Source organism: Trachurus japonicus, chromosome 21, assembly GCF_045865225.1.
Source record: "Trachurus japonicus isolate A0001 chromosome 21, Traja_1.0".
NCBI classification, from domain to species: Eukaryota; Metazoa; Chordata; class Actinopteri; order Carangiformes; family Carangidae; genus Trachurus; species Trachurus japonicus.
Window position 1 is genome coordinate 29,127,799 of NC_140927.1, and position 25,794 is coordinate 29,153,592.

The 25,794-nt window shown below is 40.5% G+C and overlaps 1 protein-coding gene across 2 annotated transcripts; it reads left to right on the plus strand.

Annotated features, from left to right (window-relative positions):
- Positions 1–1,932: 1,932 nt before the first annotated feature.
- itm2bb (integral membrane protein 2Bb) lies at positions 1,933–25,234 on the plus strand. 2 transcript variants are annotated; one of them, XM_085766131.1, is made up of 7 exons: positions 1,933–2,175; positions 17,434–17,583; positions 19,404–19,472; positions 19,998–20,147; positions 20,895–21,005; positions 21,701–21,851; positions 24,163–25,234. In XM_085766131.1, exons 1-7 carry the CDS (start codon positions 2,092–2,094, stop codon positions 24,249–24,251), a joined length of 804 nt encoding a protein of 267 aa, XP_085622257.1. In that variant the 5' UTR covers positions 1,933–2,091; the 3' UTR covers positions 24,252–25,234. The 2 variants fall into 2 exon arrangements, with proteins under 2 accessions (XP_085622257.1, XP_085622258.1); XM_085766132.1 differs by having other exon boundaries at positions 17,434–17,565.
- The last annotated feature ends 560 nt before the right edge of the window (positions 25,235–25,794 follow it).

Genomic DNA, 25,794 nt, shown 5'->3' on the forward strand with positions numbered 1-25,794 from the left:
TCGTTCTCGTGCAGGACGGGCACAATCAAGGTGGATTCAGGTAACTGCGGGTGTTCCGGAAGTGGAGCTTGTTGAACTTCAAAATAAGAGTAGGGTTTGTTTTGCAGAGGGACACTGAAGCGAAGCCTTATTTTTTTTTTCCACATTTTGTCTTTTATGAGACCATTTTATTGTTTATGTACTTTTTAATTCTTCTGCAAACGGTTGATGAGCTTCCACACAAATAAATTTCCCTTTGGGGGTTATTAAAGTAATTGCACATATCATATAGCCATTTTCAAGATGTTATCATCAATAAGACATTAGGAAGAGAATTTGTTGCTTGAGGACTTCTCAGAGGAAATAATATGTATGAACTTTTCTTTATATTAAGTGACAATTTGTTTGCCTTGAACCAGGTGTCATCTGTGTTCATTTCTGATAGTAATTTGGGTACATTCTTACCAGATAAAAAAATATTGTAGTCAACAGAATAAAATATGCTTTTGTTGATGTCATGTATAGATCATTTATGTAAATAAAAAGATTATCTTATCATTAAAAAACACAAGCATTTTGTATTGTTTCAGAAAAACGATACAACATGCAACAAGGGCATTTGCCAAAAAAAAGTGGCCCACTTCTGCTGAACCCAACAAATAAAATCTAAAATTAGATGGCAATTGTTTTACAGCCATAATAGAAATATGAGCCAATCAAATACAATGAAAGTTTTTTCTGGCACTTGTGCCTGATTTCCTGTTTCATCCAGAGTTGCCAAGGAGAAGCAGAAGATTTGGGGGGAAAATAGCAAACTTTTTTTTGGCTTCTAAAATGATAATGTAAGTCTCCAAATAATTATTTTAAAAGGGCAGTTTAAGTGATTGGTTTTCCTATACATACAGTCTCATTACTCTACATCGGGGTCTTCAACGTTTTTCAGGCCAAGGACTCCCAAAGAGATGGAGCAGGGACCCCCTACTATATACAGTATATTGTATAAAATTGTGTATTATATTAAACTAAATATACCTTGTTATTGTGCATCCAATACTAAGCTAGTAATTCACAGGTTCACATATTCATGCTTTTGTTTTAAACATGTGCAAATTACAGTGAGTAGGGTGGCAATGCCACTGCTATTTATAAACAGACCCTGTTAACTGATACCAATGCCAATATCAACAATGTCCGTCAACTGCATAATAATAATGTATAGCTACAAGCTATTCAAGTCAAGTCAAGATTCTTTATTTATCTCCTTTGGGAAAAATTTGATTTGGAAAACAGCCACAAGACAATAAATACACATGAGACAGTGAAACATAAGAAACAGTGCACCAGGGCCGGTTCTAGGCAGGCATATATGAGGGGGCAGTAAGAAATGTGAGGGGGGGGGGGTCTACTATGGTCAAGATTTACAAAACTGAAAGGTAGTCTTAAGAATACTAAAAAAAAAATAATAATCACAGAACAGAACATTTTAGAAAAGAACAGTGTCCCTTTTTTGGCCGATTTTTGTGCTACTGCAGATAATTTTGTCAACTTGTAATATACACATTTTTTGAGTATATTAAAATGTGCTTTCTCAACTTCTAAAATTTGGATTTGAGGGGGTAAGACATTTATTTGAATCTTTTGCCCCTGCGTAGAGCCGGCCCTGCAGTGCACAGTACTTCTATTGACATTTTTATTCTAAACATTTCTGCTCTAAATGGTAAAACACCACAATGGCAAATGAAGTTGAAGTTTAATAAATATTCATAACATTTCACTTTTATTTTTTCTTGAATTTAATTTTTATTTTTGCCTAAAACTCGATGTAATGAAATGGGAAAATGGGAAATATTAACGTTGCCAGGTTTGAGGGTTATGCTCTTATTTTGAAACCGCCACCGGAAGTGGCCGCCGTCTGACTTCCGCCTGGCTGGTTCTTCTCGGCCGTTGATCATCACAACAGATCAGACTTGGCCGGAGCGGAGTGCGACTACTTCACTTCGGAGCAAATTGTCTGTGGCTTTTTTTCCCTCTCTCCTCTTGCCTTTTTCCGCTGTTTTTTGTCGCTTTTTACCCCCCAAGTTTGGAGTTTGTCATCGTCTGAGTTGATCCAGGATGGTTAAAGTCTCTTTTAACTCGGCTCTGGCCCAGAAAGATGTGAAGAAAGACGCCGAAACTCTCATTCCCGAGGAGGACAAAGTGAGTAGAAAATGGCTCGCTATTAAACTGGTGCAGGAAGCAAAAACACGCAGTAAAAACGCACATTACTCTTGTTCAGTTCCGCTTTTACTTGGACTTTTTTCTGTTTTTTATCGTGTCTGCCACTTTAACACACTTTAAATGTCTAATTACTCGACGTTTGTTCGGGTTTTATTGTGTATTGTGTTGTTGTTACGGTTACTCGATATGTGAGTTTGTGTAGCTGCTTCCGCGTGTTGCGTTCATGGTCCGATGCCGTTTCATAAACACAACATTTACTGCGTTTGTACAGCAGAAACATGTTAAATATTTGTCTTTATGTCACTTCTGCTTTTTTAAAGTCAGAGTTAATAACAGCAGTACAATATACGAACCTGCTTGAACTGGTTTTAATTGGGGTTTGGGTGGAAAAAAGAAGCTAAAATGCTCATATTTGCGTGAATTAAACCACCTTGTGTCGATGGAAGTTAATCCTCTGAAGCTGTTTTACTTAAATATTTACACATTTGACGATTAGATATTAGTTTGCTCTTGGTTCGTCTTATTATTTCTGTTAATTACCTTGGGGAAAAAAGCTAAAATTATAATTTTTGCGTGAATAAACCCTACTTGTGAAGTTGGAAGTTAATAACCTGATGCTGTTTTACTTAAATATTCACATATTTGAAGACCAGGAAGTGGAAAAGCGAGAGGCATTAGTTTGCTCTTGACTTGGTCATCAAATTACCTCCTTTAATTACCTGGAAAAAAATATATAAGAAGAAAAAAATATCATTTTTGCGTAATTAAATCCTATTTGTGAAGATGGAAGTTAATTATCTGATGCTGTTTTACTTACATACTTACATATTTGATGACCAGGTATCAGTTTACATCTCATTATCTCTGTTAATTAGCTGGGAAACAAGAGTCTCACTCTGAATCCTCGCCCTTAGTTTGTTTATAGTGTCATTAAATGCAGCACTGTTAATTTAATCTGATAAGAAAATGGACAAACTGTTCATTTTGATCTCCCTGAAAGAGAAAGCAGACCTGTAGGAGTGGGGGAGATAATCATCACCCACATGTAAAATCCATACACATTTTAGCTGTGACCTGAAACTTCTAATAACCCGACACTGTGGAGGTTTTTTTAAAGCAGACAGAGAAGGTTTCTCAGTTTGTTTAGGTTGAAACAAACTAGACACCAGCAGTAATTATAGGTTTCACTTCTATTTAATCCCACTGACTGAAGCGTTTGTCTGCTTTGCTGCTGCGGCACCGTGTTGTAAAGCGTCTTGGTGCCACTTTTCTTCTGTAATTTTCTACGCATTGGTGCAGTTTTCCATTTAAAAGTTTTATTATAACGATTATAAGTGTTTTCCAGCAGCAGCAGCAGCAGCTCGGGGGTGTTAACGTGGTGCAGCCCGAGTCTCTCTCCTCCTCCTCCTGCTCGTCGAGCCTCCACCCTGTTGTTGTGAAAGCTGCGCTGCCGTTTCCCACAGAGGAAGTTTCAGCTCTTGTCTGCAGATTGTCTGACGGGTTTTTGAGCTGAGCTGGAGGTTTTTTTGGAGAGGACTCACTCCACTTAACTCCTTTTCTGTTCTGTGGCTGAGTGAGAAAGAAAAACCAGAACGTCACATTCTGGGTCAACAGGTTTTTTTGTTTTCTTTTTTTTTTTAAATCTTAAACCTCGTGGGAATTTCTCATCTCAGCGTTTTTTCGTTTTAATCTTTCCTCTCAATCTGTGATATGAGCAATATCATTGCTGCTGTTGCTGTGTAGGCTCAACCCAGTCTTCCTGTGTGGTTATTGTGGCTGTGCAGAGGTAATCTGGGCTGGTTTCCCTCCTCCCTCCTCCTCCTCCTCCTCCTCCTCTGAGCCGACTCTTATCTTGATAATCGCAGCTTAATGTTTTTCTTCGGAGGGATTGGAGTCGGCTCAAACGCAGCAGATTCTCCGTTTTTATTCGTGTTGTTTTGGGGAGAGAGGAGAGGGGGATTTTTTATTTAATTTTTTTGTTTTATTTTTTCCCTGCTTTTCATCTGCAGCCCTGAACCCAGAGCAAGGTCACTGTGTGTGTGTGTGTGTGTGTGTGTGTGTGTGCACTCCCCCGGCAGATTATTAGGAACAGCTGGATGAAGCTACTCCTCTTTCAACGAAGGATGTAGAAATGTTCAGTTTGTGTCGACACCGTTGCAAAGAAGAAGCGTGTGATGGGTTTCTGGAGGAAAAAGAAGAAGTCCGAGCTGCTTTTAATAAAAAAATAAACTTCAAAATTCAAAATAAAAGCGTGCAGGTCACACGAGGCAACAGTTAAATGAGAAAAAATACAATAAATTCTTTCCTCCAGACGTCTCTGAAGCGAAAACAACTTATCTGAGATCATTGTCGCCTGTACGACTGCACTAAGTAGATAACAAAAAAACCACACAGTGATAATTTTTAGTTTCTCTTTCGGTTCAGTCTGGTTTTATCCGTAGAGAAATCCCCTCGTCCAGTTGCAGCTCGCACCACAAAATGACAATAACAGCTTCATTAAAGCCATTGTGTGTGAAACAACCGGCAAAACAATCGGGCCGTTAAAAATGTTTTTTTCTCCTCATGCACAGCTTGACGTTAATGAACTTCCCTCGGTCGGGGGGTTGTTTTTGGTTGTTTTTTTTAAACTCTCTGCAGGAGGTTTGTGTCTCTAACAGGTTAAACAGAGAAGAAACCAATCAGCTAAATAAATAAGCCCGTGTGTCCGTTCCTAAGACAGAAAATAGACGAGCTAAATATTTAGGCTAAGAAGTCTACATGCTCAATTTAGCTGATCCTAGTGAGTCGTATCAGAGTTTAACCACGTAGGTTTCCTCCTCCCGCTGCTGCACAGGAAACTAATCTGATTAAGCTGCCGTAGTTTCTACATCAATCTCTTATAAACTTAGAATAATAAGAACTGCACCATCTTCATTAATGGACATGTATCTGTAAGTCACAACTTGACCAAAGGTAATGATGTCCAAATATAGAGGCTGCAAACAGATGTACAGAGATGCACTGGTCTAACATTATTGGTTAGTACAAAACACAGCATAGATCACAATTATGGTTTAAAAGTCTGAAATTGAAGCAATAACTGCCAAAACAATTCAAATATGATTTTATTTATAAACTGTGCAGCTGCAGAAATAGTCAAATGGCTCCAGGCGATGTCTTCAAATGTTGCAGACAAGTTTTAAGTCCAAATTTATTCTCTTTATTGTCACAAAATCATCAAATCCTCACATTTTAAGAAACTGGAACCAGGAAATATTTAAATTATTACTAAAAAATAAGATGCAAATTGATAAAACTTGGGGTATTATATTACTTTTTCCTTCCTGGCTGTTTCCCAAAACTTGAGACTTTTTAAGTTGTTGCACGTTTTTCCTGCTGTAAGGCGAGGTCAGTCAGTTGGTCGGTCTGTGCAGACTGATAGTATTAATGAAGTTAATCAGCATTTTATCTTAATTAAACACAGTTTATTGCTCCGACCAGATGAACAGTTTCCTGCTACAGATCCAGACTTTAATAACGAGCTCGACTCAGCTGATTCAACTCCTCACGTCACCTTCACTGACCCGTCAGCTGTTTTGTGATGCGTTCACTGACTTATTATGTAACCTGTGAGTCATGTTAAACCTTATCTCTCTCTTATGTACGGGAGTCTAATGGTTTCATTATGTGTCTGTCGGCTAAACCAACCTAGAGTCCAGACTGCAACAGAAACAGGAAGTTTTGAGTTTCATGGTTGATTTTTTTTGCTGATTATTAACAGATTGATGGTTGATATCTGTTGTTGCCTAGGAGACACACAGCGGTTTAAAGTCGGGATATAAAAAGAAAACACACGTCAAATAATCAGGAGTCAGGCTCAGGTTCAGGTGAGGACGAGGACGTAGGAACACCTGAGCACCCGAACGCCTCACAGCAGCTTCACCTTTGCTCACACTGTGTTGTAATACTGTTACACCCAGTGTGTGTGTGTTTGTGTGTACTGTGTAAGTGTAAAAGTGTGTGTGTCTGTTGTTGAACTATAAATGTAGATGTGAGTTTTTTAGGAGCTGCGATGCGTTCAGGGGCGCTGGGCCGAGATGCTAGAGATGCTTTATTAAGACGCCGCGGCTCCGAACGACCCCGCTGTGTGAGGGCGTCGCTCTGTCACCTTATTTATACACACATCCGGATCAAGAGCTGCTTTTACACACACACACACACACACACATATATACACACACAGACACACACTTGTTGCTGGTGTTGCTGCATTTGATGCTTCCTGGTTTTAGTCGTGGACCGTCGGAGGATTTATGACCTGTTGAATCATGAACAGGAGCCAGACGTCATTTTTTTTGCACATTAATATGGTTGTTGATGTGAAACGTTGTGTTTTGATGCGTGTCAGTGTGTTTTTTTTATTATTGTGTGATTCATGGAGCCCTGTAGCCTGCAGAAAGCAGCTGCTGATCAGTTATTATTAAGCTTTTAGATGATGGATGTGCTGATAATAGGAAGCAGATATTGGTTTGTTTTTCATCCAGACACATGGAGGGAGTGAAGTCAGAGCTTCTTCTTCCTCCTTCGGCCCTGAAGTAAAGCAACAACAACACAACTCTTTTAGTTTTTAGTCTTTTAACTCTCCAGCGGCTGCAGTCGGTCGCTCTGTGGTTTATTGCTCATTACAGGAGGATCTCAGGGCTGCAGAGTTCATTAAACTGACTTTATTCTCTCGATAAGAGTCTTTAACTTCCCCTGGTTGATGATGACGATGATTAGAAACCTGCGTTGTGTTCAGGGGAACAAAGAATAGTTGTTGCTTTTGTACAGACGACGATGAGGCTCTTTTGTTTGCATTGAAACAGAACAAGTTATTGTGTTGTTCAGGTCTGAATCTTCACTAATTTAACTAACTACATAGTTTAGTTTGGGGCTGATTTAAGGATTAAGTCAGTCAGTTAATCAATCTAAAAACCAAACATCCTCTGGTTTCATGTGACGGTCGTTTAAACCTTCAGCCTTTGGACCGTTGGGCCATAATTAGCAGGTTAATCATTAGTAGAAGAGCAGTGAGGAAAGAGCAGCTTGGTTATGTTATGTTATTATGTTGTGTTGTGTTGTGTTGTGTTGAACCTGCAGCTGCTTCATCTTCACATGGAAAACACATGGAAATGAGTTTATTGTATCTTTGTTTATGGAAATGCCTCCGAACTGATCAGCTGATGGATAGATCTGTGTGTGTGTGAGGAGGGAAAGAGCAGGCGTCGCCTTCAGATCCATTGGTTTACCTCATTACCTGTGTGTGTGTGTGTGTGTGTGTGTGTGTGTGTGTGTGTGTGTGTGTGTGTGTGTGTGTGTGTGTGTGTGTGTGTGTGTGTTGCTTGGACAGGATTACGGTCTATAATCAGGCAGATAGAGAGACTCAGCCAGGCAGCTTTAGCCCCCGCCCCCCACCGAGCCAAGACCACTAACACATAAGAAGACGGAGGATTATCCAAACACCCCCCAACTACCCCACTATCCCCCGCCGCCACTCACAGCTCCTCATGACCCGACACACGACGACGTCGCCACAGAACCAGGTTTAGACCCGGTCCAGGTCCCAGATCATGAGATCTATGATCAATGATCTATAGAAGGATAATCAATCAGGAACAGGTTGAAGATCAATATATGTTGTTTCAAACTGCTTCTTCAACAAGAAGTTTTTCTCTCTTTCTTTCTCAGTTACATTTGCTGAGTTTTGTATCGTTATTGCATAAAAAGATGATGGAAATTTAAAAAAGGAACATTTTTAACGACGCTCTGACATTTGATTGTGGAACATTTGATCCGTTCCTCGTGAATTCATCAGTAAAATTAGGTTTTTTTTGTTTCATTCATTTAAAAAAGAAAAGGAAATATCAAAAAAATAACTATAATTCAACTCCTGAATGAAAGGGGGCAGAAAAAAGCAAACTTATAAAATAAGTGATAAACCGGCAGATTGATCAATAATCTAATACGGCTGCACAATGAAATCAAAATTGCAATATGGTCAAGTATAGTTTCAAAACCACAGGAGCTGCAGCAGCTATATCTTGATTAAGGTCAAATGGCACGTCATCAATTTATATTTTATTTATTTAGTGAAAATGAAAATAATAAATGACCATAATCACATGATGATCTGGCCTTATCATCACAATATGATGGTGGTTTGGTTTTTCTTGGCATATTGTGCAGCTCTTGACTTGGATCCAGTGTTGTGTTGTGTTGTTTTTTTCCTTCTTTATTTCTCCAGGTTTTTAAATAGAAGCTTTGTAGATTGAACAGAAAGATACGGAAACACAAGCTCTTTGACTGGTTGACTGTGTCTGTGTGTGTGTGTGTGTGTGTGTTGGAGCGGTGGATGGAGTTTCATGCGGTGCTGCCAGCAGACTGAAACTGGACCTGTGCTGGACACTGATACTCACCTGTCTCCACGGCGACACGGACACAGGCTGCTCTCAGGTGGACTCATGATGCTGCTGATGATGATGAAGGAGAAGGAGGAAAAAATAGACGACTGATTGAATCCGATGAGGCTGAGAGCAGAAGTCGATATTTCCAATGACTTTTTATCATCCAAACGATAAATAAAGAAGCTGATCAGCAGATCAATACACCCTAAAAATAGATATTAGTACATTTAATTATTTTAATACATGAATTAGAGCATTAAAGCATCATTTAATGTTGTAGAGTCGACAGAGCAGGACAATGATGATGATGCACAGTGAGAGTTCACTGTATGTGGTCACTGCTTGGTTCATCTCCAACACACACACACTTTACACACACTCACACACACAAAGACAGTCATTGTAGTGTGACTGTGTGATGAGGATTCAGCTCAGATGAACCTCTGTCCGTCTTCACCTCAGCCTCCCTCCGCCTCCTCTAAAAAACCCCAGAAAACTTTCAGAATAAAACCAACTTTAAGGGGAAAAACCCAAATCTTTGAGAGTAAAAATGAAAGCACAATAATAACAGTATTAAAGGAGACGCATATTATTCCCCTTTTACACAAATTAAAATAGTTCCCAGGTGTCTTAAAGACATGTCTGTGTCATGCTGTGGTCAAAATCCCCCAAGGATCAAACATCACGGCTCTTTTCATCCAGGTTTCAGTGCCTGTCCCTTTAAATGAGCCGCTGCTTGCCCCGGTCCCAGGTAGGGGTGGGGTTATGCAAATTTGAATCCTAGTTACATCACTGGAAGACAATTGAGGGAACAGCTCGTAAAACCACATGGATTTCAACCTAGGGAGCCTGAAAATTACGTATTTTTTTGTCAATTCTCACATTTTTTGGAGCCAGAAGGCAAAAACAAACACGGAAATATATGTTAAAGAGGCTTCAGAAAGTGATATTTCCATAGTATGTCCCCTTTAATGATAAAAGAGGAAGAGAGTCTGCGACTGTTTGTTTCTCAGAGATGAGAAACGAGGCTGAACCCATGAGAACAGGAAGTGACCAGAACATAAAGCCCTCACAACATGATGACGGCAGCAGAAGCAGAAGAAGCTGTTGTTGTTTTAGCTTTTACTTCTGATAACTAATCGACTCGATATCTGATACGATCGGTCCATCGCCACAGAATGAACCTGCAGCTCGTCTGATAAATGACGAATCATTTCACAGCTCAGTGAGGCCGAGTGTGTTCCCATGCACTATTAAATGATTATATAATCCGTTAAGGGTTTGATGCGTTTACATGTTCTTCGAATGAAAACTTTGTTAACATCGTTTTTTTTTCTCATAAGATAAACTTCTTAATCTGTTCAGATAAGTACTTGGCATTCGTGTATCAGTACATTATTGCCCTGCAAAATATCGCGATCGTTTTCTTCCTCCACTTTTCTCATAAAAACTACAACAGTTTTAATCTGGTTTGTGCTGTTCACACAATCTGAAAACTGTAGTTATCCAATAATAGCTAATCGTTTCATTATAGTCACTGATAATCAAAAATAAAGTGGTTGTTGAGACAACACCAAACTTAATCAATTAGTTAAGAAAATAATAGTTGCAGCTTTAATCTGCAGTGGTTTAACTGAGTTTCCTGCAGAAGTTAAAGCCACAAAATGATTATGTAAGAAATAATCTCATTCAGGAAACCATCAGAGGCTGAAGGACATGTCGATGAAGCGATGAAAAGATAAAAGAAATGTCAACAACATCTTTAGTATTAACTTTTTTATTGTAGTTGAATGTTTTTAGATGTTGAGCTGACACATAAAGACTGAAAGATATTTAGTTTTTGACTCTTTCAACATTCAAACAGTTTGTTTTTTAGATGTTGAAGGAAACTCTCTGAGATTAAAACCTCGTCGAACAGAAAACTGATCCAATAATGAGAAACTGGTCCCTGAGTGTGTGTTTTGTCTTTTTGTCTCTCCGACTGTACACACTGTTCCTGCTCTGTGTGACGTCGACATACTTCCCTGTGTGGACACATGAGTGTGTTAATGAGTGTGTGTGTGTGTTGTGGTGCAGTTATGAAATGGTCGTGTCGAGGCCTGTCGTAGACTCTCGGTTGGTTGTGAAACAGGAAGGTTTTTCTCCGTGTGAAGGTTTTTTGATCTGAACTCCTTCAGAGTTTATTTGTTCTGGACACAGTTTGAGTTTGAAACGCTCAGAGCTCCAGTTTGGCAGCGGAGAGGTCGTGACCTCTGTCCTCCTGAAGGACAAGCGCCTGTTTATACAACAAACAAGATGAAATGAAAAGAAATGAGATTGAAAGTACAAACACAGTGGAGGACAGTTTGTGTTTTCTCTATCTGTGTGTTGATGTGAAGTTGTGTGCAGAGCAGCAGACACCTTGAGCGCTCACCTCGTCCTCCAGGAGACATGAAACAACATGAAAACCAGCAGCAGAGACGGTTCATGGAGGAATAATTTAACCCTGAAGACGCAGACGAACCAGACAGAGACAAACTCATGATCTTTATATGTGTTGTAGATTATTTGTTATGAAGATGAAACAAAGTTATGTTCTCAAATAGAGATTCAGGCTATACAAACCATCATAATACATAGAAAAACCATAAGAGGCGCCTCTTTTAAACATGATACACAATACATTAATAGGGACCACTACTCATAGTATCTGTTTTTGCATTGGAGCTCTTTTTGGTGTTTTTCATCTTCATTTCATGTTTTTTTTTGGTCCAGCACCCACCCAACATTGGGCTACGAGGATATGCGTCCTTTCTTTCACTTCTTTTCTGTAGATTTTATATTTTCCGAATAAACAAAAGCTATTTAAAAAGAAAATGGAGAAGAAAACAACCCGACTGAAGGTCATAAAGATAAAGGCCCTGATGAGCCAAGGACAAACAGTTACAGTCAATACAGCCGTCAGTTTTAAGAAAGATCCAACCAGCCCAAAATCAATCTTCAGTAGATTGATTGGTTGTGATTAATTGATCGGTCAGCAGAAGAAGAATCATTAGTTTGGATGATAAATTCACCCTCAGACAGGAAATCCTTCATATCTGAGAAGCGTCTCATTTTTTATCTTTACTTATTTATTTTTTTGTTGGAGTTTGATGTGTTGGTCACGTGCAGACGTCACCTGAGACACATGGACCAACAGTTTTACATTTGATAAACTTCAACTATATTCATAAATGACAGTAGTAAGGATGCACCGAATATTCGGTAACTGAACATATTCGGGCCGAATATTGCAAAAAAAAAGCCACATTCAGTCTTCGGTGGTTAAAAGCAAGGCTGAATAGACCATTAGTGGCGTATGACGCAATCAAACAATGTGCAATGATGCGGTGAACTGTCTGGCGCCTTCGGTTAAATGTGTAGAGATATTTTAAAGTGTTGGAGAGCGAGAAAAGAATTGCAGTTTGCAACGAGTGTTCAACCAAACCATCTAAATCCATCTCTGCAAAGACCTTTAGCACTACACTACTGCTGTAATTACTCATTGAAAAGACAAACACCCTGAACAGCAAAGGCTACTGGAATATTGAAAATGTCATAATATTCAATAAACATTTACTTTCTTTGAAAAACATGTCTAAAAAACTTTTTCTAGGCTATTTATGCAATATTTTAAAAAAGAATTGTGAAAAACTTAGAAACCGCATTTAGTATTCGGCCAAGCATTTAATTTATTTTATTCGGCTTCGGCCACAAATTTTCATTTCGGTGCATCCCTAGACTGTAGTGTAATGGGGACGGGGCGTTGTGATGACTTTATATGATGGACGATGTTGCTCTGGTGACAAAGCACTTGGCACCGCGTCGTATCTAGATATTCAGAATAAAATGAAGCAATGAGCTCTAAAAGTCACGTTATCTGATGATCACTGTGTGACTGTTGATCAGTTCTCAGCTGTTTGATATTCTCGCTGATGCTCAGTCAGTGGAAATGTCCTCTTCTCCTTTTTTTTTTCTTTCTGCCTAGTTTCACCTTCACTTCTTCTTTTCTTTTCTTTCCTCGAAGTCCAAACAGCTGTGAGTGACCGGGCTCAAACGCCGACTCAGCAGAAGTCGAGCTGTTTACGGCCGACGGAGAAAAGCCCCGAAGAAATGTTCCCTGTCAGGCTGCCGGACACTGTCCACCTAACACCACGGGTGTTTCAACACACACACACACACACACACACTCTGCTCAGTGAGGCTTCACCATCCACTTCCTCCAGCAGCTCCGACCTGAAACAGTTTGGTTCCTCTTTTTCTAAACGCTCGTCCTCGCTCGGCCGGCGTGTCACAACACTGTTGTGTTTGTGTCTGTGGAAGTGAGAAAGGACTCGACAACCGGCCGCTTTGTGTTCTTTTCTTGTGTCCTTTTTTTATTTATTTCAGACCAGGAAACAGTGACTCACACACGTCACATTTATCAAGCTGCGGACCAAACCACCGACACAGCTGGTTTTCCTCCACTGACCAAACAGAACATTTAAATATAAAAAGTGATGGTCAGCAGGAGTGTGAGACTTTTTCTCTGAGAATTAAAACAGAAACTCGCTGATGCTGCTTCAGTTCGGTCTCTTTATCTTCAATCTTTGTGGTTTTTCTTTTTCTTTTTTAGCTTTCTTTAAAAACAGACAATATTTCCTGGCAGCTCGTGAGCTGCAGGGAAGAGGAGGAGCACTTCCAGTACACTGAGCCTCGTCTCTTATTACAGCAAATGAATAATGGAGCGTTATGTAGGCAGAGTAATTACTAAACATGAGACGTATGCTAATGAGGCTCAGTGCGTTAACATACACAGCGAAGTGGAGTTCTGCTCGTGGCGAGGTGGAGATAAGCGTCGTTTCTAGGGCTGTCAAAATTGCTCGAAAATGATGTTTGAATATTCGCTCTAAAAAAACCCCACATAGGGTCGAACCATTTGAATATCTGTCGGCTGTTTAGACCGTAGACCTGTAGCTTCCCAGCAGTGAGTGACGCTCCTATGACGGGTCAGTGCGGCCACTCGCAAAGCAGCCGCTGATGTGGGTTTTTTTTCTACATTCGAATCTCATTTTCTTTTTATATATTTGAATTTAGAGTATTCGTTGACAGCCCTAGTTGAGTCCTTTCAGGTCGACTTTTCTGTCACATAGTAAATAACTGGATATAAATAACTTACAGTTCTCAACTAGAGAAGACGCACCCGTCCAGGCTGAAAATATATACAAATAACTTGGGTCATGTCGGGCCACGGGCTTCCTTTTTTAAAATGAAACGCATCTTCTGGCTTTTTTTTCTTTCTTCTTTGGGCCAGGTTTGTGTGCACATGCATTGTCCTATTTCAGTCAGATTAAGGAGTATATACATGTTTCTGTTTCCATTCATATTATCTGGGTGTTTTAGTCGAATCTGGAGAAGTCCAGTCGTAGTCGGACTAACCTGTTTATACACTTTAGTCGTCTAGTTATAGACGGATTAAAATGGACATATTATGGAAATAAAACTTTTTGAAGGCTCTTTAACATATAGTATCTGGGTGTTTGTCTTGCCTGTCTTGCCCAAAATGTGAGAATTGACAAAAATAACTGTAATTTTCAGGCTCCCTGGGTTGAAATCCATGTGGTTTTTACCAGCTGTTCCCTCAGTTGTCTTCCAGCGATGTAACTAGGTTTCGAATTTGCATAATACCACCCCTACCTAGTACCGGTAGAAGGGGCGGGGCAAGCATTTGCATTTAAAGGGACAGGCACTGAAACCAGCCGTTCTGGACAGAGCTGTTTTGAGAGGATGAAAAGAGCTGCGATGTTTGATCCTTGGGGGATTTTGACCAAAGCATGACACAGACACGTCTTTAAGACACCTGGGAACTATTTTAATTTTTGGAAAAGGGGGCAGAATATGTCTCCTTTAAGGCCAGAAGTTGTTTTTTCCAACTGTCATGTAAACATACTGGCTATGACCAGCTCTACATATGCAACAGAGGAAGTTAAACCTAAATACAAAAAAGTGGAGTTGAAGGAAATTAAGACTGTTTTCAACTATCCCGGACAGCGTGATGTTTGAGAAAGAGTCTCTCTCTTTGTCTTTTATTGATCTGACTGGTGACTTTGTCAGAGCGTCACTGTTATAAAATCAGTATTTGACCAAAGTCCAACCACACACAAGGTTTGACTTTGTGTTGTTTTGACACTTTTTTAGAAATAATCAATAACGTCAGCTCAGCTCAGCTTCAGGAACAAGCTGTCGTCCGGGACCGGTCATCAATACTCAAAGACAAAGACAAAAACAAACTGGAGTGACAGTGAAGCCTGAGGTTGTGTTTCCCAGTTTAAAAACGCTGCGCCGGCCGGTCGTTCATGGAGACCGACAACGACAACAGAGCAGCAGCTTGTTGTTAATGATTCCCGACTTGTTCCGACCTCACACAACGTTTTGTTTCTTCTCTCTTTTTGGTTTTAAAACGGCAGCAGGAGGGAGAAACAAACCAAACCACACAGAGGAAACATGTTGAGACTGGTTCTGTTTGTCTGCACCGGGCCAGAGTCCACGGCTGATAACACCTCGCTGCCTCCCTTCAATATTTAAACACACACACACAAACACACACACAATTTATAGATTTTCCTCCGATTAATCACCGGTTCAATGAAGTGACGTCGATCGTTTCTGCACCTGAACGCGTCATCACACACCTTCACTCTGTCTTTTGTGTTGTATCTAATGACGGTTTGTCAGATTGTGGAGTTTGTCCCCGTTTCCCCTCTGATGAGTCACTGTTGCGGTGTCGTCGTCTGTCTGAAAAGAGACATACGGCCTCCCTCTCGTCCCATCCAAACAAGCCTTTGTCTTCTTACAATCACACACACACACACACTCACGTCACACCCTGGCCTCCGGTCGTCGCGGCCCTTGGAGCGTTTCCAGGCTCCCGACAGGTCGTCTGGCACCGCGTTGTTTCTCCTCCTCTGAGAGTAGAGAGAGAGGAGGAGGTTTGGAAGAATTTAATCCAGCTCTGGATCAGGTGGTTTAATCACACTAAATAAAAACCATCTGAGTTCAAAAAGATGAGTTTTTATTCAGCTTTCAGGGTTCCTACGCAAGTATGGAAAAGTATGGAATTTGATTTTATACATTTCCAGGTCTGGAAAAGTATGGAAAATGGAAACTATTGTATGGAAATATACATCTATTTTTTAATCTTATCTTGGTTTGGTCTTATCTGAAGTTATTTGGGTTAACTATTTTGTATGTGCTATTGTACTTAGCTACAATCACCTGGAAATTATTTGGTTGCATAATGGCATACACATTCAGAATGAAAACAAGATAAATTGCATGCTTTTTTTTATATTATGCACATCTATTTACTTAAATATCACAAATTATTTGAATTTTCTACCGAGAAGTCTGTAGATTAGGGTCTGGAAAAAGTATTGAATTTGGAAATTTCAAATGTGTAGGAACCATGAGCTTTTATTGTAGACTTAAACCACAGAGAAGCTGCAGCAATATCAAGTACATAAAAAAAATGAAAAGTCCATTAAATATCAAAATAATGTAGCTGTTTTGATGATGATAATACAGAATAAACCGTGTTTCTAGCTCCTTTTTTGTTTTTGTGCAGGATAAAAACCATGTTATAAATAATAAAGGTTAATGAAGTGAGAAGGGAAACAAGCTGCAGGTGGACAGAGGAGACCGCTCATTAGTTTTACTGCTGGATAATTAATTAACGTTGTGGAGCTGCTGAGTCACAGCTGAAGTCAGAGCCTCAGTTTTACTCAGCCGAGCTTAATGAATCAATTAAAGCAGCGTCCCGGCTGGTGTGTGTGTGTGTGTCTGTGTGTGTGGTTAATGACGCTCCCTACCGGCCGGTCAGAGTCTGCCGCTGCAGCGTCAGAGCTCAGACAAAGATGCTCCAGTGAGACAGGAGGCGTCACTCACTGTATTATTTGATGAGCTGGAATACAAGTGGTTACACGGCCGTCTTTAAAGGGATAGTTCAACATTTTGTAAAATTGGCCCATTGCCATAATCCCTATAGTCATAGCAGTAGGTTTGTTACCTTTAATTGTCGGTGCAAGATATTTTTAGAACGGCAGAGCAGAAACATGAGCTCTGCATGGCGTGTGGTATTTTCGCCTTCCCTCATCAAACTCATCAAATAAATACACAATCCAACGACTCCAAAACGCTCTGGTGGACAAGTTGTGACCTGCACATTCACCACGCTATGAGATAATAACAGAACGTTACCAGACAGAGTTGTTTTAGAGGGAAATTCATGCAAAACAGCTGATGTGCGTTTCCGTCTGGGCAGTTTTTCATCAAACAGTCTCTGTATTTAACTCTAAAACAACTATTTTTGGAGTTGTTGGATTGTGTATTTGATGAGTTTGATGAGGGAAACCAAGAAATCCCATGAGCCTCCGTAGCGTAGCTCTGAGCAGCTCGCGGCTCTGCTCCGCCGTTCTAAAAATAGCTTGCACCGACAATTAAAGGTAACGAACCTACTGCTATGACTATAGGGATTATGGCAATGGGCCAAGTTGCCAAAATGTTGAACTATCCCTTTAAATATGTGGTTAGAAATGAAGCAGATGTGAGTTCAAGTGGTTCATAGTGACGTGTTTGACTTGTTTTCTTCTTAAAATAGGGAAGAAAATGTTGGAAAAGAAGCAGAACATGTTGATAAAATACTTGCAAACGCTGTCAACCGAATGAGGAAGTAGCGGAATGACCGGGAAGATATTTGCAACAATGAAAGTGAATGTAATAATGTATTTAACCACCTCCTTCTTCTTCCTCTGTGGTGCAGGATGCGGAGGCGGGGCTCCCCGTGCGCCACCAGTCCCGCGCCTGGTGCTGGTGCATGTGTCTGGGTCTGGCCTTGATGCTGTCTGGAGTGGTGGTGGGAGGAGCCTACCTGTACCGCTACTACATCCTCGAGGTGAGCGACGTGCCCAAGGTCAGTGAAGTTAAACGGACCCCCCCCACACTAGGAGTCTGACCATGTTAGCTGTCACCATAGCGACCTAGTCTGGGGCCGTAGACTCGCTGTTTTGGTAGGAAATGGATCCAGGGCGAGAGAAACAGACCTTTCCGTCAAAATAAAAGCACCGAGCTAATAAAATGCGGTAAAACTCTTTAATTTAAAGCAGAAGTAAGCAATCCGGTCGCTTTGGCTAACTTTTTGTCAGCCGATGGAGTTAGCAGTCTCCGCCCTCGTCATGGATCTATCGGTCCTCGTCCCTACGTCACCACATTCACGCACATCCCTTGGCTGCACACACAGAGAGGACTGCCCCTTTATGCCGTTCTCTCTCCTCATTGGATAAAGGTTGTAGGATACAAGGAAAGTTTTCTCCTCGGCTCACAGCAGAGCAGAGTGACTGACAGACCCGTATTTCGGACCAAACACTCTATATAAGTGATTGCCGTCGGATGATATAACTATTTAAGACTTATATTAACACAAATATTCCGCTTACTTCTGCTTTAAGGAATATAATTTACAAGAAAGTCCCCGAGCCATTAAGTTAACATTTTGCTTTTATTGTATTACAAGTTCATGTCTATTTTATACGTTTTATGTCGGTGAACACTTTTATTTCGGTGAATTTGGTGATTTCGGTATCCGCTACAGACAGAAACCAGAATGCAGACGAATTTCGGAGGTAACAGACACCAGGCTCTTCGCTTGTCTGAAGAGCCTGGTGATGCGAGGCTATAGCGACCAATCATAGAGAGAGAGAGAAAGAGAGATAAACCCAGAAGACGTGAAGCCAGCGACAGGTCCCAGCAGGTTCCCCGTGCTCAGGTGTGACTCGGGTTTTATAAGGAATGAAGCGTCTGAACACGTCCGACAGTTTGTTTATTTCACTTTATAACATCATTTCTTTTGTTTTGTTTTTTTTTGTTTTATGAAAGTTTTATGATGTTTTTAGTTCTCTAGAAAATCAGAAGTGAACAGATGAATGAGTTAGTCAGAGTTAGTCAGAGAGCTGAGGGAGTTTCCAAAGTAAAGGTCACATTTTTGTGTGAGTTTATAAAGGTTTTATAAAGTTTGACAGAGCTGGATTATTAGTCTTAACTTTTTAGTCTCAACTCTTCAGGTGGATTTATGATGTTGGAAGTCAAGTTCATTTACACAGAGCAGATCGTTAATAATCAAATGTTTACAGAGTGGAGAGGCTGGTTCAGATACACAAGAACCAGAAATAAGACTTGAAGGAGGATCAGTTGTTAATTATTCTATGAATATATGTTTATTTTATTCATTCAACAAAAGAAAAGGAAAAATAAAATGTGAACACGAGAGAGAAGAATGACCTCATATCATCTGCTCCTCCTTCACAAACCAGTGATTAACAAAACAAAAGTTTCATTAAATTTAAGACTTAGAGAAACTGCTCCACTTATATAATCCAGGCAAATACATACACAGATTCCCCCCCATTAATCAGCTGTCAATCAAAATGGATCCACTGCTGTCACGTTGTTAAACATTATAAGTCTTCTCATGTGAACTGATAATAAATAAAATAGTCTAGAAACAGGGAATGTGAGGTCAGTCCGTTTTTACAACAACTGTCACTGAAAGTTAAAGTCACACTGAGTCTGAAACGTGTCTGAAGTCTGAGGGAAGTTGAGATTTGACTCCAGGTTAAACTCCTCCATCATCAAGAACAAATGATCAACTGGACTCTTCACTTCCTGCTTTTATTGATCTTCTCTCTCTTCCTGTGTTTCTCCTCTTCCTCTTCCTCCTCCTTTTCCTCTCTGCAGGAGGGCCAGATGTTCGTGTGTGGGGTGAACTACCGCGAGGAAGACTTCATGATCCGCGAGGAAGAGGAGGTACGAACACGTTCACCTTCATCCACACACACGTGTCATGAGCCAGTCACTGATTGATTTACTGATTCATTCATTGATTGATTGATTGATTGATTGACTGACTGAGAGCTGAGGCAGTCGATCATGTGACCAAATTTACCTCAAACTAATCAATTCAAATCACAGTAAAATTAATCCAAAGTCGTTGGCAGCTGAGTTGTTGGACACAGTCTGTAAACATTAGAAACTGCAGCGACAGGAAACACAGATACATTAGAGCAGAACAAACAAATGAATGAATGAATGAGTGTTTATTTCGATCACAGCATCAAAATTTCAACAAAACAAATTCATTTAATTCATTAAATCAAGTACTATGATCCACAAACACATGATCCAGCATCAGTTACTGTATCTTAACATCTGGAGTTGGAGACGTACAACGTTGGTTCTACTGGTTTAAACTGGTTTTTACTGGTTCTAACTGGTTTTAATTGGTTTAAAACTGGTTTTATACTGGTTCTAACTGGTTGTTGTGGTGTGCAGGTGGAGGTGGAGCTGCCGAGCCAGTTCCACCTGCGGCAGCTGGAGGAGACGATCCGGGTGCTGGAGCGGGAGCAGGTGGAGCTCATCAACGTCCCGGTGCCCGAGTTCGATGACGGAGACCCAGCTGACATCGTCCACGACTTCCAGAGGGTGAGACACAGACACACACACACACACACACACACACACACACACACACACACACACACACACACACACACACACACACACACACACACACACACACACACACACACACACACACACACACACACCTCATGTCATGTTAATCAGGATTTAATGTAACTGCAACAACGAGATGATGTTTAATCTGGATTAAATGTTTCAGTTAAATCATGATTTCTCTTTTTTTTTTAAATGCTGAAGCGTCTGAAGATACAAAACAAGAAGTAAAAGTTTTTAGTGTTTTTAGAATTAAAATCCAGATGCATCATGGTATCACAGTTGGATGGGCCGCTCCAACAGGGGTCGTCAGATAATTCATGAGACAGAATAAGAATAAAAAACAAAGATATTATCAGTTAATTCAGTTTCATAGTGATGTCAATGAAACTAAATCAAGTTTACAATAAAAAATGTATTTATAAAGCATATTTATTAAGAAACAACAGCGTTGACCAAAGTGATGTACAGCAATAAGCATAGAAAATACAAAATACAGACAGTTAACACAGATTGAGAACACGAGAATTCAGTTTATTCAGTAACACTTTATAATAAGTGCACACTATTAAGCATTAGTTAAGCATTAAATACTGAATCCATCATTTATAACACATGAATACTCATTAGTATGTAGTTTATAAACAGTTAGAAATGCACACATACTCTCTCTGGTTGTGTTCCTGTTGTGTTGACATGTGTGTCCCGTCTCAGAGGCTGACCGCCTACCTGGACCTGAGTCTGAACAAGTGCTACGTCATCCCCCTCAACACCTCCATCGTCATGCCGCCCAGAGACCTGCTGGAGCTGCTCATCAACGTCAAGGTAAACACACACACACACACACACACACACACACACACACACACCTGTACACACCTGTCTGTGGTCAGAGACCTGGAGAAAGTGATGAGTCAGCAGCAGAATGACGAATGATGATGAATGATGATGAAAATTTCCAGAAACTTTCCATGGGAATTTAAGCTGTGGAATTGTATCTGTATCACTGTATCATATCCAAACATAAATGTAAATATTTAGTTTTGTCATAAGCAGACATCCATGCAAAATAAAATAATTAAAAAACATGACATTTCAACAGATTTATTTGTGAGTAGACCTTTAATTCTGGTATGACCAATCGATTCTTTTTACTGAACCACAAAAACATGACCGTTGAGTAAAATATATTACTCACCCTCACCAATCAGTTTTGTAAATTTCAGATTTATTCCCGTTTATTCCCATAGCCTATATTCCTGTTAATTCCCATGGAAAGTTTCCAAATTTTGCAACCCTAATGACATCATTCAGTCTGTTTGAAATGACTCAGCAGTTTAGTTTGAAATGAGTTCCTCAGGTTTAATCGAGCGAACGATGAGAAAAACATCAGAAATCAGGATCAGCTCCGACCGACGGAAGCTGTGTCCGTCCTCAGGCGTCACAGTGTTGATGACTGTGTGTCCCCCTCCCCCTCCTCCTCCTCCCCCCTCTTCCCCCCCTCCCCTTCCTCCCCCCAGGCCGGCACCTACCTGCCTCAGTCCTACCTGATCCATGAGGAGATGATCGTGACGGAGCGTCTGGAGCACGTGGACCAGCTCGGATACTTCATCTACAACCTGTGTCGCGGCAAAGAGACGTTCAAGCTGCAGCGCAGAGACAGAATCCTGGGTAAGGACATTGAGACACAAAGACACTGAGACACTGAGACACAGAGACTCAGAGACTCAGAGACTCAGAGACACTCAGTACGTTTACATGACACTTTAAAAAACTGAATTATTGCCTTAAAGCAGAAGTAAGCGGAATATTTGTGTTAATATAAGTCTTAAATAGTTATATGTTTCGACAGCAATCACTTATATAGAGTGTTTGGTCTGAAACACGGGTCTGTCAGTCCCTCTAATCCGACTATAACTGAACAACTGAAGCGTTAAGACACCCAAATAATGCGATTGGAATATGATTTTCTCCGTCATGTATACACCTTAGTCGGACCGAAGCTGGACAATGCATGTGCGCATGCACCACAACAGAAAAACCCAACGTCAGCGCAGATTGAATTCAATTCAATTTTAAAGAGAGAGAGAGGGGAAAAAAGGAAGCCCGTATCCTATTCTCAGCGTGAATCCGGCCCAGACTGGAGTTGAGAATTTATTATTAAGCTACTAAGTTGTTTATATTCAGTTTTTTACGAGTCGACAGAAAAGTCAACAGGACAGGGGGGCGTATTAACCCGCTGAAACAACAGTGTGACGCTGCATGAGGGGGCGGACCCCGTCAGTTATTCGATTTTCTCAGTTGCATGTAAATTGAGACAAGGGCAGAAGTCCGACTTGACGCCAAAATCGAATTTTGAGCATAGCTCGATTAAGCTCTGCATGTAAACGTACTGACTGAGACACTGAGACGCTGACAGGGTTCCCATGCCTCCTGGAAAACGGGCGACACATTTTCCATTCATGGAAAACACATGGAAATTGAGAAAAAAGAGTCAAACGTCCTGGAAAAGTATTTATCACATGGTGACATGATCAGCTTCCAGAGCTCTGTTTGACGCCACTTAGGATTTCTATTCTATAGAAGTGTCCAGCGAGAAAACTAGAGACTTTGAGGTGAGGAGTATTTCCAGTATCAGACCTGTTGTCTCCTCTGCTGAGTGACACATACAGGAGATGGTGACAGAGCTGTTTGGTTTAAAAACAAAAACAACATGTTTTTGCCTTGTTCTATGATCCATTTAGGTAAGACGCACTGCCCGTCCAAAAAAAATCACACTCTAATATTTTGTTGGACATAAAAAGTGTGAGGTCAGTGAACAGAAGGAAATATTGATGACCTCTGATTCTAGTGAGTCACGTGTCGGTCAGCAGACTCTGTTCCTGTTAAAGTTACTGCTCGGTTCTGCTGGAAACAGTCCTGAAACACACAAGCTCAAGACATTTTCACGTTTTATTTTACATCTTAAAAAACCATCAGTGGTGCATCGTAACCTCCAACGGCCTGAAAGCAGCGTCTGATCAGAATGAGTGAGTGAGAGACTGAAGATGATCAATGAAGGGAGGAAATGAGACGTTAGTTCTACACAGTTAAACCGCCGTGTCATCGAAATCACAAAATGACATCGTCGAGCAGCGTCTGCAAACTCTGAAAAGCCAAAGAGTTAAACTGAACAATGCAAACTGTGATTTGTTTTCTGAAGTTGTGACTCTTGCACATCTTCTCAACCCTCTTTTCTTTCATTAACGTTTATTCAGCAACGATCTGGTTACATCAACGTAAACTTTAAGGTAAACTGAGGAAAATGGTGCATATCAATGAAAGCAAAGCCTGATCATGCAGTAAATACATCCCAGAATCCATAGAACTCATGAGGAAGACATTGTGAACAGAAACTTGAAGTTGCTTCCAAAGTGTATTTCTTTTTATTATAATTTATTTTTTGTAATATACAGTATACTGTATTTTTTTGTGTGAAAATTAAGCAAAAATTTACTGTTCACACTGCAAATCTGCCTGTGTATGTGCAACATGACGTGTTTTGCCTGTGGTGCAGCTCCAGTAGCACATTGATATATGTCAGGGAAGAACTATAACTCTTTCTTTCACCGATAACCAATAACATTTATTAATAGTTTAGATTCACACAGATGAATTTAACTCTACAGCTTAACACAGATAATATAACTGACATCACTGCACAGTTGTGACTCTTCAAAAATCAACATTTAGTATTGAATCAAATCAACTTAGGGGGCAAACGGACTGAAAAAGAGCATAATCAGGGCTTTAGTGACGTAATTATTGGACTTATCTGTGTATTTTGGTCGATAATTATCAGCCAATAATTATCTGTACCATTAGTTATCGTGCATCCCTAGAACCAGGAGTTCATCCTCCATGTTTTCACTGTTTGACCTGATGAGAATAAAACTGTATAATAACGTCGTTGACCTCCTCCCTCCCTCCTGTCGTCCCTCAGGTATGCAGAAGCGCGAAGCTCTGAACTGCCACAAGATCCGTCACTTCGGCAGCGAGTTCGTGGTGGAGACTACGATCTGCGAGCCTTAAAAGAAAAAGACGCCGCGACGACGCCGCAACGCTGCTGCAGCGCACCTGCTCTTAAAGTCACTGGCGTGCAGTGAGATTGTTTTTAATCCTCACCTGTCTCTGGTTTTTTTGTTTTTTTTTTGTTTTTCCTCCTCTGTCCTTTGACTTCAGGTAGATCGATCGAGTGAGTGAGTGAGCGGAGTGAAATGTGAAGCTGTTTGGTAAAAAAAAGAAAAGAAAATTTGATTGTGAAATTTTAAAAGAATACAAAAAAGGTGAAGAGATGTATTTTTCCACTTTCTGTCCGGGTGGGGGGAGGGGAGGGGAGGGGAGGGGAGGGGCGGGGAAGGGAAGGGGAGGGGGGGTCTTCTTGGAAGCTTTTCAGAAAATAACAAGCTAAAAAAAAGTCAGCTGAGCATAAAAGAGTAAATTATTTTAATCAAAGTAACTGCAGTTAGAGCATGAACGTATATTTTAATAGAGGTGAATGGTAAATGTACAGTTTGCCTTTTTTTTTTCTTTTCAGTCCAAAACACAAATTTAAAAGAGAGAGGGCGACTTTTGTACCACTCGCCCTGGTTCCTCCAGGGAGACTTGTTGTTTTTGTATTTTGTCTGCTGTAGCTATTAATACACTGCACCTGTTCTTAACTGGAAAATGGTCTTAAAATAAGAGTGTGGACACGTGTCTTCTCTCTCTTCTCTCTCTTTCTCTTGTGTCTGCGTCTCTCTCTGTCTCTTGTTCGGCTTCAAGAATCATCAGTTTGTCGTCGTCGATGATGAGAAGAGAGGGTGAGAAAACAGGAAGTGATGTGGAAGTGAGTTCACGGCAAACACGCACTTGTGTTAAAATCTTTTTCATGAGGGTTGTCTGTCTGTTTTTTGTTTTTGAATGTGTAATTTTTTTTTTTTTTTTTGGATAACTCTTCTTGTTGTACTAATTTGTGTATATAATCTCTTTAAAGATATGACCAGACCAACACAATAAACAACACAAAACAACCAGCTGTCGTCTGTGTGTGTCTTTCTGACTCGTCATTCTTTAAAGGGATAGTTAAACATTTTCATCATCCGAACCGTGAGCTGCTCAGAGCTACGCTACGGAGGCTCATGGGATTTCTTGGTTTCCCTCATCAAACTCATCAAATACACAATCCAACAACTCCAAAACGCTCTGGTGGACAAGTTGTGACCTGCACATTCACCACGCTATGAGATAATAACACAACGTTACCAGATAGAGTTGTTTTCGAAGTAAATGCAGAGACTGCTTGATGAAAAACTGTCCCTGAAGGCAACGTGCATCAGAGGTTTTGCATGAATTTACCTCTAAAACAACTCTGTCTGGTAACGTTGTGTTATTATCTCATAGCGTGGTGAATGTGCAGGTCACAACTTGTCCACCAGAGCGTTGTGGAGTTGTTGGATTGTGTATTTGATGAGTTTGATGAGGGACAGGGGACCTGTACCGTTCACCTCCATTGTGTTCACTGAGCAGCTCACGTCTCTGCCCCGCCGATCTCAAAACAACATGCACTGACAATTAAAGGTAATGAACCTACTGC